The sequence below is a fragment of the Pristis pectinata genome, chromosome 15 (genome assembly GCF_009764475.1).
Source record: "Pristis pectinata isolate sPriPec2 chromosome 15, sPriPec2.1.pri, whole genome shotgun sequence".
NCBI classification, from domain to species: Eukaryota; Metazoa; Chordata; class Chondrichthyes; order Rhinopristiformes; family Pristidae; genus Pristis; species Pristis pectinata.
Window position 1 is genome coordinate 36,008,379 of NC_067419.1, and position 18,129 is coordinate 36,026,507.

The 18,129-nt window shown below is 39.3% G+C and overlaps 1 protein-coding gene across 1 annotated transcript in view; it reads left to right on the forward strand.

Annotated features, from left to right (window-relative positions):
* The window catches only part of LOC127578371 (receptor-type tyrosine-protein phosphatase R-like), a 175,858-nt gene that overhangs the window by 141,053 nt on the left and 16,676 nt on the right, over positions 1 to 18,129 (forward strand). Inside the window, exons 12-14 of the mRNA XM_052030316.1 lie at positions 7,437 to 7,547; positions 11,612 to 11,769; positions 12,604 to 12,717. Of these exons, the coding sequence (XP_051886276.1) occupies positions 7,437 to 7,547; positions 11,612 to 11,769; positions 12,604 to 12,717 (383 nt within the window). The remainder of the gene's footprint in view (positions 1 to 7,436; positions 7,548 to 11,611; positions 11,770 to 12,603; positions 12,718 to 18,129) is intronic.

The following is an 18,129-nucleotide window of genomic DNA, read 5'->3' on the forward strand; positions in this document are numbered from 1 at the left end:
GGCCTCACTGTTTTCACACACCCTTTAGAACTGTGCCATTTGTTCTATATTGTCTCTCCTTGTTCTTTCTGACAAAATGTATCACTTCATTCTTCTCTGTATTAATGATCATCTGTCGCTCATCTGATCAATCTGCCAGCCAAATGATGCCCACTTGCCATCCATTACTATCCCACTCACATTTATCACACGTCCAAGTTTTGTGTCAAATGTCCAAAGCCACTTCACATGTGAGTTATCAAGCATCAAGCCATATAAGATGATTTTAGGACAGGTACTCAAAAACCAGGCCAAAAAAGGTAGGTTTGAGGAGCAGCCAAGGCAAAAGCCAAGGAGGTAGAGAGGCTGGAGAAGGAATTTCAGAGGCCAGGCTCCATGCAGCTGAAAGAATGACAATATAGATGGAGAAATATAAAATCAGGGCTTTGAGAGATCTCAGAGGGTTTCAAAGAGATAGAGAGAGAAAGAGTAAAGTCATGGAAAGATTAGAAAACAAGAATGAAAACGTAATGTACTGGGAAGTGTTTTGTGAGTCACCACTGTAGTCCTGATGAAGATTGTCTATAATAAGCTTTAGAAGACCACTAAGAGTTCCCTTACTCTTTATTGTAAACTAAAACATCTGCTACATCACACATCTGATGATGGCAATATGCATACAGATTGATTTGCATATTTACTCAAGAAAATATAGAAAACTTTAAATTTGGGGTGTTGCCATATCAGGAGTCAGTATAAGCCGGTGAGTACTGAATGGGTGGCACCTGGTAGGAGTTAAGATATAAATAATGGAGTTTTCAATGAGTTGAAGTTTATGAGAGATGAAGGGCACTCATTGGTGAATTGGAATAGTCATGTCCAATGCTAACAAAGGCATGGATGTGGTTTTCAGCAACAGGTGATCTGAGACAGAGCAGAATTTAATGATGAGATAGAGGTGGAAATAGGCATTGTTGGTGATGAAGCAAAAACGTGGTTGGAAATTCACCCGTTGGTCAAATAGAGTGACAACGTTGTGGAAGATCAGTGAGAGTAGAGGATCCAAAACATGTGGTGGTGAAGTAGCGCTGAATGCCCATCAGCATCCAAATGGAGCAGAGGTGTTTTCAGGCAATGTTGTTAATAGGCAGGAGATAAAGAATAGAAAGGGACTAAGGATAAATTCGGGGAAAAGTAATGTTGTGGGACCAGGCAGTGATGACATTGTGGTTGTTTCTCTGATTACACCTGAATATCTGAGAAGGACACCAGCGGAGGGCAGTCCTGGCCGACTAGTCGGAGGAGGAAAAGCCTGGAAGAAGGATGGTGTGGACAACCATGTCAGAAGCTTTTGAGGGGTGGAGATGGATAATGATATTTTACAGCTATGGTCACAAAGGCTATTCCTAGGTAGGCTTTCTTTTGTTGCTTTAGCAGTGGCAGGCTCCTGACAAGAGACTTAAATATAAGGTACAGGAAAGAAGTGAAGAGAATTGGTGGGAAATGACTCGAAGGAGATTTCCTTGGAAAAGTGTAACATAATGTGAATGTAAGAAGAAGGAATTTGCACTTGCCATGCTAAAGCATTTCACAGCTGTTTTTCAGACATTGATACAACGAGTCAGCCACCTTTCTGCGCAGAAGGGTCCCACAAACAACTCTGAGATAAATGACAGATGATCTGCATTAGTGATGTCAAAGGTTGGCTGGAAGAACTCTCCGCTCATGTTCAAATAATTGCAGTGTGAGCTTTTAAACTACCAGAGCGTACAGGTCCCCAAAATCTACATATTCCCTCAGTACTTCTCCAAAGAAGGCTAGTTAAAGATATTGTGGGACAAAGATCAGCTGTAAAGATGGGCAGAGCAGTAGCAGATGGAATTTAATCTAGACAAGTGTGATCTAATGCACTTTGGGAGGTCAAATTCTGTTAGAACATAAAGAGTAAATGGCAGGGACCTTAGGAGCATTGATATATAAAGAGACCTTGGAGTGCAAGTTCATAGCTCCCTAAATATGGCAACACAGGTATGTAGGGTTGTGAGAAAGGCACTTGGTGTGTTTGACTTCATAGGCTGAGGCATTGAGTATAAGAGTTGGGATGTCATGCTGCAGTTGTAGAAAATATTGGCGAGACTGCACTGAGAGTATTGTGTACTGTTCTGGTCACCACACTACAAGATGGATGTGTAGCAACAGAGAGAGTGTAGAACAGAGTCATTGGGATACTTCCTGGAATGGAGGACTGTAGTTATAAGGAGAGATTGGATAGGCTGGGTTTGTTCTCACTGGAACGTAGAAGGCTGAAGGGTGACCTTATAAAGGTTTATAAAGCTATGAGGGACATGGATAGTGTAGATAGTTGGAATCTTTTTCCCAGGACAAGGGAGTCTAGAATTAGAGGGTGCAGGTTTAAGGTGAGAAGGGAAACATTTAAAGGAGATCTTGAAGGAAACTTGAAACCACAGCTTTCTGACTACCAGCATTCTGAGTCTCATCATTAACACAATGATAAAAGCTTCAGCCTGGTTTTTGCAAGCAGCGCAAAAAGAATAGCTTTGTCATACAGTTATAGGCCTTCAGAACTGTCATTATGTTGAAAAGTGTTCAGCGATTTTATCTGCTGTTCTCAAAAATAATAAAATGCCCACTTTTACTCTAGGGAGGGGAAGTCATTTATATGTGGTCTCTTACTTCAGTGTGTGTGGTTTTGTCCACAATAACATTGTGCTAATCTGGTATTCTGTAGGTTGGCACTTATGGAGTTTGTTTAGCCACAATGTTCGGAGGAACTACATGCCCCAAAAAGAAATATGTTTGGAAAAGCAGATAATAAGCTCAAAAGTTAGAGAGAGCAAATATAGGACAGAAAACTTGAAAAACTCCTGAAGAGTGGTGCATTATGGGTTTTATTGGCCCTTGACCAAGATTACACAACAGTTTCCATGTCAAAATGAAAAGTTGCTAATGAGCTGGAGGAGGGAGCAGTCGATTTGTATTTTCCTAAATTTGGAGTGATGATGATCTGCATTGGCTTTTCATTTAGTGGGAATATTTGTTCATTCCTAATGGTTATCCAATAAGATCCTGAAACATCTGCATTGGGGAGGTACCCTTAGCAGAAAACATCCAAGGCAATTCACGGGGACGCAAGCAAAAACAAAAGCCAAGCTAAGGCCAAAAATGTGAATTTTAAAGAAGCTCATGAAGATAGAGAGGAAGATGGTGGGGCTTGAGGGAAGAATTCCTGAATGTGGGGCCCTAAGTGGCTTGAGCATTGGGCAAAGCATGCTGAAGTCAGGGGAATAGACAGGTGTTTGGTGCCGGTAGACATGCATTGTTATTGTGCTGGAGGATGATGTCGTAATGCTGGAGGTTAGGAGAAACAAGGCCTTGGAGGGGTTTAAACACAACGAGGATATTTATAACCTTGAGATTCTGAGAGCCATAGTAGGTTATTGAGGTTTGAGATCTCAATATTTTTAATCTTTCCCTTAATGGTTTGGTAACTATTTTTCCTTCATATATGATGCGCTTTGGGGCACTTCACCAGTTAAAAATTAATGTATAAGTGACTTTATGTATCATAGCTGTTGGTTATAATCCACCCATGTCAAGAATGCATAACCTGGTGCTTCCAACAAGTTCTGAAGCTCCTGTGAACACCAGTTCTCATTAGAATACCCCTTCTTATTCAGTCCCTGATGTCTGCTTAGTTGGGTTGTCTGAGGGAGAGTACAGCAACTGGCTAGAGTATCTCCAACTAGAGAGTGCTAGGGGGACAGGGTGGGACTGGGGTTGGGGTAAAGAAGCTACTGTCTGCTGGAAGAAAGTATGCATTGGGGAATGATGTCTGTGATGCGACTCACAAAGAAGTATTCTGCCGGCATACCAGGCATGAACTCCCTGGTGAAGAATGGCCACTTTGGGGAGGTGTGGAAGGAACAGTATCCCAGCAGGCGCTGCCACTTTCAGGAAAGGTGGAAAGCAAGCTGAAGAGAAAGTAAACAAGAAGACAGAGCTGTAAGCATGCCCTCACCCATGAAGATGGCAATTTCTTTATTTGTTTTAAAAGAGTCATGTCCACTTATACTGAGTATTTATCTTCCACAGGGCTTTCAAAAGTTCTTCAAAACAGATCAACTGCTTTTTAAACTTTAGTTACTATTTCTTTTGCAAGTAACGTTCAAAGGAGAATTATATCATTCAGCCCATCTCATCTATATCCACTCCAGAGAGAGCTACACAACTAATTCTACTCCCCAACCCTTTTCCTGCAAGTCTTCTTTCTGTTACTTGCTTTCAAACCTGCCAGAGTTCAACAAATTCCTAGGAGAATGAATGCCCTGTTAATCTGGTGCTGTTTATAAAATGGATATTGCCCAAGCCCTGAGAGAATTCTTCTCCTAATCTGTCCAAACCAGCAGGAAGATCCTTATACTCATTTGAACAGGTGCACAGATCCTCAGCCTGAGAGGTCAGCATTAAGACAACAGCTAAATCTATGCGACACTCCTTCAGTTCTGCACTGAACAGTCAAGACCAGAAGCAGAACCTAGTCGAAAGATTTCTGATTCAATGTGTTCATTGAGCTGGGCTGATTTTAATGTAAGATATAGCCTTAAGTAAACAATTTTAACAATGCCCTTTAGATTGGACAGATTTAAAGAAGTTATAAATAGCTCAATAAGGCCTGGCTAACATTGTATGAGACAATAAGTAGGATATGTTTTCATGAATAAGTTCAGTACATTGTCCGCCCAGTTTTGAATGTTGATAACTTAGTTGGTCGGGGATCAAGAAAAACACCCTCGAGATAGCTAAAAGCTTTGGTGACCAGCACAACTCCTTTATCTCTGAGCCTCAGAAAGAGTTGACTCACTTAATGATCTACAGCTGACAATGATGGATTTGGTCTGTACAATAGCATTATTAACAATAAAATCAAATTACAATCAGAGGGAGGAGCCTGAACCATTGACTGTGATTTCAAAGCTGATAAAGCAATTATACCGTACAATGAATATATACCATTCATGGAATCAAATTTCGGAAGATAGTCAACACCACTCTACACTGGTAAGGTGAGAGCTATGGGAAACATAGGACTGACATAACAAGGGTGATACAGTCATCTGTGGGGTCTTCCCAGCACAGGTATAAATCTCTTTTTTATGTGTGGTTTTATATGCTGCTTTAAGTTCATGCCTTTGAATGTACAAATCCTTCAGGACTGACTTTAGCTTGTTTTCAGTAGGTGAACACAGTGTTAATGTTCTGTTCAACCTGCCTTTCACTCTGTCTGTGACATGGACAGGCTGCTCTACTCCAAGCAATCTGTTTTGATATGATGCTTTGTCTGCCACACTACTCCTGACAGAATACTTCTTGTTCAAGAGTGTGTATGGAAGAAATAACTTACTCACCTCTAGCCTGTGGCAGTGCTATTACAAGTAATATATGCAGAAACTCATCTCAAAACTTGCTACACAAGTAATTCTTATTTATTGCTACTTGTTTGCTTTTAATATCAAAGATTTTGCGTAAGGTTTAGTTATCTTTTCCCCAACAGAAGGCTTTGCATAATTTCTTAGTGTAGGGCTGTACACTGCCTATTCTGCAATCATTTTGGGTGTTTTATGTTCTTTTACCACTGATATTTGTACTTTTTCACTAAATTTCTGTGAAGTTTAGAGGTTTACAAATCAATTGTGGATGTTTGCTGGTGAAGGGACTAACTGTGTTCTGCCAAGTAAAAATTGTTTTCCGTAAAAACAAAATTGCCATTATTTCAAGCATGTGCCTTATTAAACATTTTATTTAATACAATAAAATATCCAAGTCAAGAAAAAGTAAATATAAAGCATATGTTGTATTGTGTGATGGTTTGATCTGGTCTTGCTGTTCATTGTTAAGTAGATTAATTATTTAAACGGGCTTGCTTTATAACGTAGCCCAGTCAACTAAGACAAATGTCACTCTCTGTAAGTGTTTTAAAAGAGCTGCTTTGTGTTCATTTCAAAATTTGGAAAGTTTTCCCAAAGGCCTACCAAGTGAAGGCACCACCCATTGTATGACACTCCAAAGCTCCTCTTGATTAGAGTTACTGTCAGAAACTGGTAATCAAGAATCAGTTCCGGACACCAGTATTTTATTAATGCTGCCAGGTGGAATTGAAATTTGTTTATTATTGTCATCTGTACCAAGGTACAGTGAAAAACTTGTCTTGCATACCATTCATACACATCAATTCATTACACAGTGCATCGAGGTAGTACAAGGTAAAACAATAACAAAGTGCAGAATAAAGTGTAACAGTTACAGAGAAAGTGCAGTGCCGGTAGACAATAAGATGCAAGGTCATAACAAGATAGATTGTGAGGTCAAGAGTCCACCTAATTGTACTGGGGAATCATTCAATAGTCTTATAACAGTTGGGTAGATGATTGTGCATGTGTGCTTACATAAAGGGAGAGCCTTCTGCCCAAGCAGTTGAAGTTTGCATGGCAAAATGAACTGCAATTTTACACCAGTGATTTGTTGTCATATGTGCTCAGTTTTCTTCTTATAACTTATCTATTCAGTTTAATTATGTAAATGTCATAACTCAGTTGTCAAAATGGACAACTACTAAAGGTAGGAAACCAGCTTTAAAATCTATGTAGAGGAGCCAAAGGTGATGATGCAAGCAGCTGTAGTACCAGTAATAGGGGCAGCTGAGTTGAGGGGTAATCAGAGAATGATAGAAATGTAGAGCATAGAAATGGGCCCACCTTAATGTTGAAAGCACTGATTTCAGGGAGAGGGCAACATTCAGATTCAGACGGTTGGTGCTGCAGTAAAAATCCTCAGTCCTAATATGTGTGCTGGTGCTGCAACCAAGCAAATCAACCTAGTAACGTACTTGGTATTAAGTGCAAATTGTTATAAATGTGAAATTGATTCTGTTCAATAGAATGGAATATTGAAATAGAATTGTGAAATACTTGCAGATTGCAATGTCAAAATAAAACAAATAAGAAGGGACACATATAAGATAAGATCTTTATTAGTCACATGTATATCGAAACACACAGTGAAATGCATCTTTGCATAGAATGTTCTGGGGGCAGCCCGCAAGTGTCACCACACTTCCGGCGCCAACATAACATGCCCACAACTTCCTAACCCATACGTCTTTGGAATGTGGGAGGAAACCGGAGCACCCGGAGGAAACCCACGCAGTCATGGGGAGGACGTACAAACTCCTTACCATCAGCATCCAGAATTGAACCCAGGTCGCTGGCGCTGTAATTGTGTTACGCTAACCGCTACACTACCGTGCCTGCCCATTCGGTTACATATCAGCCACATACCAGTTTTACCTTCTCTTTACCAAGTGTCCTTATCATGTTTAAATAATTGAAGTTTGGACCACATCAAGAACATTAAAAACATTCTATTTTTGTTTATTCCAGAAATGTGTTTTGTACTGGCCAGAGAAGAGGGGTATATATGGGAAAGTTGAAGTCCTTGTGAACAGCATTACTGAATGTGAGCATTATGTCATCCGGGATCTTACTCTTAAGGTAAAAATGGCTGGAAACAGTTCTTAAGTGACAAAGGTAGAGTCGCTGTTGGTTTGAATTAATTAAATCATGTTTTTGGTCATTTGCTTCTGAGAAAATTATGCATTATTGTGATTATACTGTCAGTATCATCCAGAATTGTTTAAGTCAGGGTATATTCAGTTAGCAACATATGTCCATGTCAAGCATTTATAGAAGCAGAGTGAATAGGAAGGACCATGAAACCCATTAAGGCTCGTCCCTTGATACCCTGATTGCCAGGCTAGCATCCAGGTGCATTTGGCTTTCAGCAAACATAATTTTTTCTATCATCTTGCCTGGCTGGTTGCTTAAAATTTTATAACCGTTTAAGTAAAAAAAAAACTAATGATTGTAATAAATTTAGTTTATACAAATTTAATTTTTTGACCCCATCAGTGTAGTTTATGCCCCTTGATACAATACCTTGATCTGTATAATGTGTGCAATTGAATTTCCATGATATTTCATCATAATTCATCCCTGTAAACTTGAGAACATAGCTTTTTGCTTTCCTCTGTACTTTCACCAAAGCATCTTTCTTAATAAGACCAAAGTTGAACAGAGTAACCTTTGTTATCTGACTATTATGATACAAACCTATAGTAAAAGCTTTTCATATTCTTCTCAACTGTTTGCTATCACAAAATTTCAATGTTTTTTTCACAATTTCTTTCACAAAAGAACTCAACTTCAAAAGAGTCGTATCACCTGAAATCCCCTTTCTAACTCCCCCATGCTAATTCACTTACATTGACTATATAGCACACATTGTATTTATGTAATATGGAATAGAACATTGATGGCTTTAAATTTCATTTGCCATTTAAGTAATGATGACTTTAAAATTCAGTGTGTAAATCACTTATCACGACTGCACCCCACCTCACTCTTGCACCCTTCAGTGAACCTTCTTCAGTTTAAAGTCAATTGAGCTTTATCCCCACAAACTTTATATAAATAATGGGGAAAATATTAATTCAGGTCTTGAAATCATACTTATTCCATTAACAATGAACTGTAACATTTTACAATTTTGTTTCATCAAGTAAAATTTGAAAAGTATGAACAAATATGAAAATACGGACATTAAAAAGCAGTGTTTTGAAAAATGGATGTTGAATCCTCCTGAGCTATATTTTGTTAGACTTCCACAGCATTGTGTATGTCACATTTCCCCCTTCCCTCTATTTATTAGCTGCTTTCAAAATGGCCAAATTTTGAAATTCCTGAAGTCACAATTATAAGAATTGTAAGTTGAAATACCACATTGCAGAATGGTACTTGTATAATTGGGAAACTGGGGTGAAGCACCTAGGTTGGTATTGTAATGCAAACCAGGGTTGAATAAGAAGATGGTGAAATAGACAGCAGAATTAAAAATTACATCTGACCAATTTGATTGAATTCTTTGAAGAGATAACACATTTTTTTGTGATGAAGGCAGGGCAGTTGGTATAATTTACTAGGACTTTAGTAAGGCATTTGGCAAGGTCCCACATCGGAGACTGGTTCAAAAGGTTAGGGCCAATGGGATGCAGGGCAAGTTGGCAAATTGGATCCAAAATTGCTTGGCAATAGGAGACAGAGGGTGATGGTAGAGGGTTGATTTTGCAATTGGATGCCTATGACTAATGGTGTCCCACAAGGATCAGTGCTGGTACCCTTGCTGTTTGTAATATACCTGAATGACTTGGTTGTGGATGCAGGAGGCATGATCATTAAGTTCACAGATGACATGAAGATAGGCCATCTTGGTGATAATGTGGAAGATAGTCTTAGGCTGCAGAGAAATATCGATGTGTTGGTGAAATGGGCTGAGAAATGGCAGATGGAGTTTAATCCAGACAAATGTGAGGTGATGCATTTTGGGAGTACTAATGAGGCTAAGACATTCACCATGAATCGTAGGGATTTTGGGGGACATTGAGGAACAAACGGATCTTGGAGTTCAAGTTCATAGATCCTTGAAGGTGGCAACACAGTTCGATAATGTGGTTAGGAAGGCATGTGAGAGACTGGCCCTCATTAATTGGGGCATTGAATAAAGAAGTAGGGACATTATGTTTCAATCTTATGAAACCTTTGTCAGATCTCAGCCAGAGTAGTGCATGCAATTCTGATCTCCATGCCATAGGAAGGATGTCATACCACTGGAAAGGGTTCAGAGGAGATTCTCCAGGATGTTGCCTGGGGTGGAGCAGTTCAATTATGAGGTGAGACTTGAGAAGCTAGGTCTGTTTTTCCTGGAGTGGAGGAGGTTAGGAGGGGACATAATGGAGGTATACAGTATAAAATTATGAAGGGTATAGATAGGGTAGACTGCAGGAAACTTTTCTCCATATCTGAGGTAGATAAAACTAGAGAACATAGATTTGGGGTAAGGGGTAAGAGATTTAGAGGGGATATGAGGGGGACCTTCTTCACCCAGAGAGTGGTAAGTAGCTGGAATGCATTGTTTGAGAGAGTGAAGCTGGGTTGCTGACAGCACTTAACAAGTGTCTAGATGAGCACTTGAATCACATAGGTATAAAAGGCTATGCACCAAGTGCTTGGAGGTGGAATTAATATGGAAGGGTGTCTACTGGTCAGCATGGACAAGTTGAGCCGAATGGCATGTTTCCATGCTGTACAATTCTATGACTCTAAAATGTGGAATTATCACAGCAAGTAAGAAGGCCCTTTGGCCCATTGAGCCAATGCTGGTTTTCTTTGAGAACAATCTGCTCAGCTCCAATCCCTAGCTCTTTCTCTGATATTTTTTCCACCCTCAATTATCTATCCAGTTGCCTTCTGAAAGCAATGAGTGAAACTGCTTCCATTCGCTCTTTCAGGCAGTGAATACCAGGTTATGGCTAATTGCTGTGTGAAAGAGTTTTCCCTCATGTCATCCTGGTTCTTTACCTTTGGTTTTGTTTCTTCTGATTCTTGTCCCATCCATCAATGTAAATAATTTCTCTTCATTCACTTTGTCCAGATTTGTGGTGATTTTGAACACTTCCATTAAATCACCACCCAACTTTTTCTGCTCACTGGAGAACAATCCCAACTTCTGCAAATTTTTTAATCAAAAGTATGCTTTATTCATAACATTTGCAAATACATGATATTATACATCATATGTCACCATTCATAGTACATCAGAATATTCCATTTATGACAAAGTTCACATTATGATGATATTTTATTTACATTATTCCCCTGAATGACTTGTACATGAGGTCCTCATTGTGGAATGGTGGAAAATGTGGCCTTTGCCTATGGACTCTATGTGGCTGCTGTGGCAGGCTTTAGAACATCTCTCAGCACAGAGTCCTGGACCTTGGTATGCCAATTGGCAACATTTTGTCACAGACAGATCCTTGCACAGTACAACCAGCAAATTTTGGGCGGATGAAATTCTTCATCGTTGATAATCTTTCAGCAGCCATTGGCATTTATCTTAGTTTACGTCCCTGGGAACAGCCTGTAGAGCGCAGGCTGTTGGGAATCAACTTTTTCACTCCATCAAATAATAATGTCCCTTGTCTATGGAATGGAAAGGTTTAGAGAGATATGAGTCAAATACAGGTTTTGATGAATATCTTGGTTGGCATGGACTAATTGGGCCGAAGGGCCTGTTTCCGTGCTGTATGACTCCATGACTGTATCAATGTGTTATTGTACTGTTACCTCTTTTCCACCCTGTTTGGGGCCTGCATGTCCTTTCTCTAGTGTGGTGACCTGGATTAGACACAATAGTCACTCAGAATCAAAGCAGTGGTTTATAGAATTTCAACATAACACTTTTGTTTTTGTGTTATAAGGCTATAAATGAAGCTCAGGATCCCATATGCTTTTTAAATTGCTTTGTCAGCCTTTGCATCAAAAAAGTTGGTTAAGCCAATTTAAAAGTTTTGTAGATATTACTGAGGAAGAATGAGGAAGGTGATGATTGTCATAGCTTCAAAATTTTGGAAAAACTTGGGTTGAAGAAATAATGAATTCATTGGAAATGCGTTATCTCCAAAAATAGTAATTAAGGTCTCCCTCTCTTCTCTGATCAGCATGAAGGCAAGTCTCAAAACATAAAACACTACTGGTACAAATCCTGGCCTGACCACAAGACTCCCGACAGTGCTCAGCCACTGCTGCAACTCATGCTGAAAGTGGAGGAGACCAGACAGAAGTCACCTGGCCGAGGACCTATTGTGGTACACTGCAGGTATTCAGTCATCACTCCCGTCATTTACTCTGCAAGGAACATTTCTCCTTTATTTCTAAAAGAGTATTAAACATATTTGTTCTATAGTCATTGTAATTGTGGTAAAAAGTGAAAGTAGAGCATAACTACAAGATAGTTTATATATAACAGAAATAAGCTCAAAAGCACCATAATAATAATTTATAAAAGTAAATTAAAACATTACATGGTCAATATTAAAGATGTATATGTACTGTTATCCAGCAATAAGAAATTTAAAAAATTTAAGTTTTAATTAAATTCTTCACCTGCCTTTCAGATGGGTAAAGCTCAGTAACACAGTCACTGTGATTTTGTGAATGAAGCATAACTTTGGTATGAGTGGAAGCAGTATTTTTAGAATTCCCCTTCCCCTGAGAGTCTAGTTCTTGAAGTCTTATTAATGAATCAGCACTTGGTTTACTGCCTCATTCCTCCTAGGACCACTTACTTTGAGTTTTCACATAATCAGCATTGTGCACAGACAGGGCTGGGAGGAGCTGGTCATTTACCCATTTAATTAGACCAGCCCTTAAATAAGTTCCTCTGAAATTCACCAATCTTTTAGGAAATATCCAAATCAACCATACCTGTTAAGGTTAGCCCTATCTTCACTTAGGTACATTGTCCAGATATCCATTGACAACTCAATAATAAAAGTTGAAATAATTTGCCTGTTTCTCAATGCCAAGATATTTCACAAGGGCTGTAGACATGAAGGTTATCCAATGCAAAATCATTGAGAACATTATACTAAACATTTTAAGTATAGGAAGTGGAGATTGATTCGGCCTGGTTTATCTGCCTTCCTTTCAGTGCTGGGATAGGGAGAACCGGCTGTTTTATTGCCATCACCATTGGATGCCATCAGCTCAGAAATGAAGGAGTGGTCGATATTCTGAGCATTGTTTGCCAACTGCGGGTGGACAGGTAGGTGCGCATATTTACTCAAAATTTTATAACAAATTGATTGAGAAAAGATTATGATCACAAGATGGTAGTTGTTGAGAAACACTATTCATCTATCCATAAATGTTTGTTGATTGCTTTGTTAATCCATACACCATTCAGGATTTCACTATTGATCATTCCTTGTGTGAAGAATAATTTGTTGTCATAAATTTCCTGGTGATTTTCCAACCAGTGCTGCTTTGCCCTGTTGATGCAATATAAAGTAGATTTCTATATTAACTTCCTTCACCCTTCATAACTATTTTCTACACGCAAGTGTAAGGAGGATCTGCGTAAATAGAACAGGCAACAATTGAGTTCCATGTTGGCTTGTGATCAATCTGCATCTCCTGTTTTTCCCTTTGGTTTCATTGAACAGCAATTCTTCTCCTAACAGGGGGACCTAGAAAGTTATTTTACCCACTGCTTAGCTCCAGAATACTGAGCTGAGGAGCCTGAGTTGAAATCAGGTAATGTGGTGAAATAATCAATTCTTGCTCATATCAAATGAAAATGCAAAGTGTCTTTATCCTTGTTTTGTTTCATTAGGGAAAATATTCCTGTGTTTTTATTTCCAAGGACATGTTTTACAGGGGGATAAAACAAATAAAAATCCAGAAAACTTAGACAATCAGGTTCCTTTGATCATTTATGCTCCTTTCTACTGAAACCCATGCCCAAAATAGATCTGAATATAATGGCTCTGATTCTGCCCCACACCAACTAGTATCCTGCAATTACACTGGGTGAAAGCAAGGATAAAATTGCCCAGAAAAGTAGAGCGGAAATGAAATTTTCTGCTTCTTTGAATGTATTTTTATGCCATCAGTATCAATCACATTAAAACCTGAAATTTTTATTCCTGATGCAATATGTGGCTTGAAATTTTAATTTTCGTACAAGATTGAGTTCAGTTTCAAATTTGAGAAGGAGAAGCTGATAACTGGTATATCGATATTTCATTGGAACAAAGGAAATTACAGTGGTATGAGAGAGGAGCTGGCCTAAATTGATTGGAAGAGTAAGCTAGCTGGAGGGACGGCAGAGCAGAAATGGATGGAATTTCTACAGGAAATAAGGAAATTGCAGGATAGATATATTCCAGGAAAAAAGAAGGTTTTGAATGGAAAAAAGGCACAAATGTGGATAACGAGAGAGGTGAAGGCTAAAATAAAAGCAAAAGGGAGGGCATACAAGGAAGCAAAAATTAGTGGGAAAACAGAAGACTGGGAAACTTTTAAAAACCTGCAGAAAGAAACTAAGAAGGTCATTAGGAAAGAAAAGATGAATTATGAAAGGAAGTTGGGAGATAACATTCGAAAGGATACTAAGAGTTTTTTTAAATATATAAGGAGTAAAAGAGAGACACGAGTTGATATAGGACCAATTGATAATGGTGTGGGAGGGATTATAATGGATGATAAAGAGATGGCAGAGGAACTAAATGAGTATTTTGCATCGGTCTTCACTGTGGAGGACATCAGCAATATACCGGATAGTCAGGGGTCTCAAGAAATGGAACTGAGTCCAGTTAAGATTACTAGAGAGAAGGTGCTAGGAAAGCTAAATGGACCAAAGACTGATAAGTCTCCCAGACTGGATGAGGTGCATTCCCGGGTTCTGAAGGAGGTGGCTTTAGAGATAGCAGAGGCATTGGTGATAATTTTCCAGAAATCGATGGACTCCAGCATGGTTCCAGAGGACTGGAGGGTTGCAAATGTAGTTCCGCTGTATAGGAAAGGTGGGAGGCAGCATAAAGGAAATTACAGACCTATTAGTCTGACATCGGTGGTGGGAAAGTTATTAGAATCAATCCTCAAGGATGAGGTTATGGAATACCTAGAGGTGCAAGGCAAGATAGGTCCTAGCCAACATGGTTTCGTGAAGGGAAGATTCTGCCTGACCAACCTATTGGAGTTTTTTGAAGAAATCTCAGGTAGAGTGGATAAGGGAGAGGCAGTAGATGTTGTGTATTTAGACTTTCAAAAGGCCTTTGACAAGGTGCCACACAAGAGACTGATTAATAGGATGAGCGGTCATGGAATTACAGGTAGGATAACAGAATGGGTGGAGCATTGGCTGGTTGGCAGAAAGCAAAGGGTGGGAATAAAAGGATCCTGTTCTGGTTGGCTACCGGTTACTAGTGTTCCGCAGGGGTCGGTGTTGGGGCCGCTTCTTTTTACTCTGTACATTAACAATTTGGATGATGGAGTAAATGGTTTTGTGGCTAAGTTTGCGGATGACGCCAAGATAGGTGGAGGAGTAGAAAGTATTGAGGAGACAGGAAGGTTGCAGAGAGACTTAGATAGTTTAGGAGAATGGGCAAGGAAATAGCAGATAAAATTCAATGTTGAGAAATGTGCAGTTGTACACTTTGGAAACAGAAATAAATGGGCAGATTATTATCTAGAAGGGGAGAAAATTCAAAGTACAGAAGTACAAAGGGACTGGGGGTACTCATGCAAAATACCCTAAAGGTTAACCACCAGGTCGGATCAGTGGTAAGGAAAGTGAATGCTATGTTGACATTCATTTCAAAAGGTATAGTGCATAAAAGTAAGGAAGTGTTGATGAGGCGCTACAGGGCACTTGTGAGGCCTCATTTGGAATACTGTGTACAGTTTTGGGCCCCATATCTTAGGAAGGATGTGCTGATGTTGGAGAGGGTTCAGAGGAGATTTATGAGGATGATTCCCGGAATGAAAGGGCTTACATATGATGAGCGTTTGTCTGCTCTTGGACTGTACTCACTGGAGCACAGAAGAATGAGAGGGGACCTCACAGAAACATTTAAAATGTTGACAGGACTGGACATCTACTGTTGAGTAGATGTGGCCAAGCTGTTTCCCTTGGTGGGTGAGTCCAGGACCAGAGGGCACAATCTTAGAATAAGAGGGTACAGGTTTAAAACAGAGATGAGGAGAAATTTCTTTAGCCAGAGGGTAGTGAATTTATGGAATTCCTTGCCAGGTACAGCAGTGGAGGCCAGATCATTAGAGGCATTTAAGGAGGAGATAGATGGATATCTAATTAGTCAAGGGATATGGGGATAAGGCCGGAAATTGGGGTTAGAATAGTTTTTTTTTGCTCATGGAGCAGACTCCCCCCCCCAACATTTCTCATTTCTTTTTTTCTTTTTCCCCTTTTCTTTGGAGCAGACTCAATGGGCCGAATGGCCTACTTCTGCTCCCTTGTCTTGTGATCTTGTGAAGTGAATATGAGTTCCCCGCAGTCTGTGCCGGTTTTTCTATCAGCTGTGAGGTTGGCAGGAAACATGTTTGTATGTAAACATTAGTAAAAGGAAAATTGAAACAACTTGCATTTATACATGCTTTTTAGAGCCTTTAAATATTCCAAATTTCTTAATAGGGAGTGAAATACTTCTAAAACCGAGACAGTGCCGTATTGCAGGAAGTACAGCAGACAATCCGCGCACGTCAAACTCACATAAACACCAATGTGACAATGACAAGCAAACTCATTTTTCCGATCTTGATTGAAAGATAAACAATGGTTAGTACATTGAGAACTGCCCAGTTCTTCGTGAGGTATTACAGGGGGATTTTTTCACCTGAGAGAATAAAGAGGACACAGTTTAATATCTCAACTGAAAGATGTCACCACCAGCTATGCATCACTCCTTCAGTACTGCACTTCAGTGTCAACCTTGGTTGTTAAGCTTTTGACTGGGACTTGAACTCACAGTCTTCTAGTGAGAATGTTACCAACTCGGCCACAGCTGACAGAGCTACACATTACTTCAAGCCCATCATCCTGTTTTTGCCCTACAGAGAATGGTACCCTCCAGAAAGGCCCCAATTTGTAAACTAATTAAAATGCAACAAATACAAAGTGGCAAGAACATTGGGCCAAAGTAAATTAACTGGTAGAACAGCCAACTGTTTAGCCACTTGGGCTTGGACTTCCACGCATACACAGCCAATAGCGAAAGTCTGAGACAAGTTGGACATTAGATGCAGATGCAGATGCAGCTCACCTCCCTGCCCCTATTGGACTCACTAATGAGCCCAGTGGAACAGCACCGATGCGCTAAGAGAAGGACCAGATTCACTTTGCAGCCAGCCCCTCAACTTTACGCCATGAAAGGACAATGTAAGTAATGCATCCCCATTTATTTGAATAGCATCACAAAAGCTGTACATTAAGGTACATGCAGGTTAATAGTTGACTTAAGTTATTTTTAATTAGATTTGTTTGCTTTTAAGTCTTTTAATTTTTTTTCAAATTTTTGCTTTTTTAATTATTTAAGTCTTTTTAAAATATGTTTCACATGTTGCTGACATTTAAAAACTTTAACCGTGCTGAGCTATTGAAAGACATTCTGGAGGCAGGACCCCAGGACTTGTTGCTTGAAGCCCAGTCACTCCTTGGAGCCCCTCAGTCTCGTGAGACAGATTTCTAGTGCAGGTCATCTTCCTCAGTCCATGCCCAAAAAAGGCATGTCATAAGTCCCAGCACAAACCAGCCCATTATAATATAACTCCAACTTAATTACTTTGTGCATTTGTCTCAAAGATGCATTTCTTACTTGCACACTTAATGCAGTGTTTTAAGTTGTAAGTAATCATCTTCATAATCAAATTTTTCAAAACTACCAGGCTGACAATATAATCACCGTTAGTTCCAGTATTTATTTGTTTTTTACTAAAGATTTATCTTTGCTTTGTAGAAGTTTTTTGGTGGACTGGACCTCTAAAATATTCTCTTCCTGCTCGTCCTTAAAAGGCTAGCAATTTTGATGTTCAGACCCTAAATAAAAAAAACGCAGTAAAAACAAATATAGCAATATAAAGCACCTCTGATCAGGAATTCAAGAAGTACTGTATGCGTGACATGTTCAGTGTAAAGTTGCCAAAACGACTAAAAAGTGTTTGCTTTGTTATTGGGCAGCTGTGTCACCAGGATAAACGTTCTGCCAATCCACGTCAGCAGCATTGTTACATAGAATAATTAATCCCCTGAGAACTGGATGTGTTTAAATCATGCTATTAGTAAGCACGGTTATTAAGCTTAATAGAATAATTGGACTGGTGACTGGAAAGTGCACAGAGACTGTAGATACATTTCACACTATAGTGGGAGAATCATTAAAGTCAAGTCAACCAGATATACTAGATTATGGAAAAAATATTGCATATCTTGGAATACAAAAGTACTTGAGTATCCAAGCAATGTGTCAAAAGAATAGAACTCTTGCATTTTATCATAATGTTGGTAGCATCACAAGGATAAAGACCATTTAAACAGCTGGATTCAGATTCAATGACCTGTCATTGCACTAGACATCTTTAGTATCTGAAGTTGTATTTTTGCAACTTTGTTTGGATTTCAGTCTGATCACCGTAGAAGATTTTAATTTTCAAATTTCAT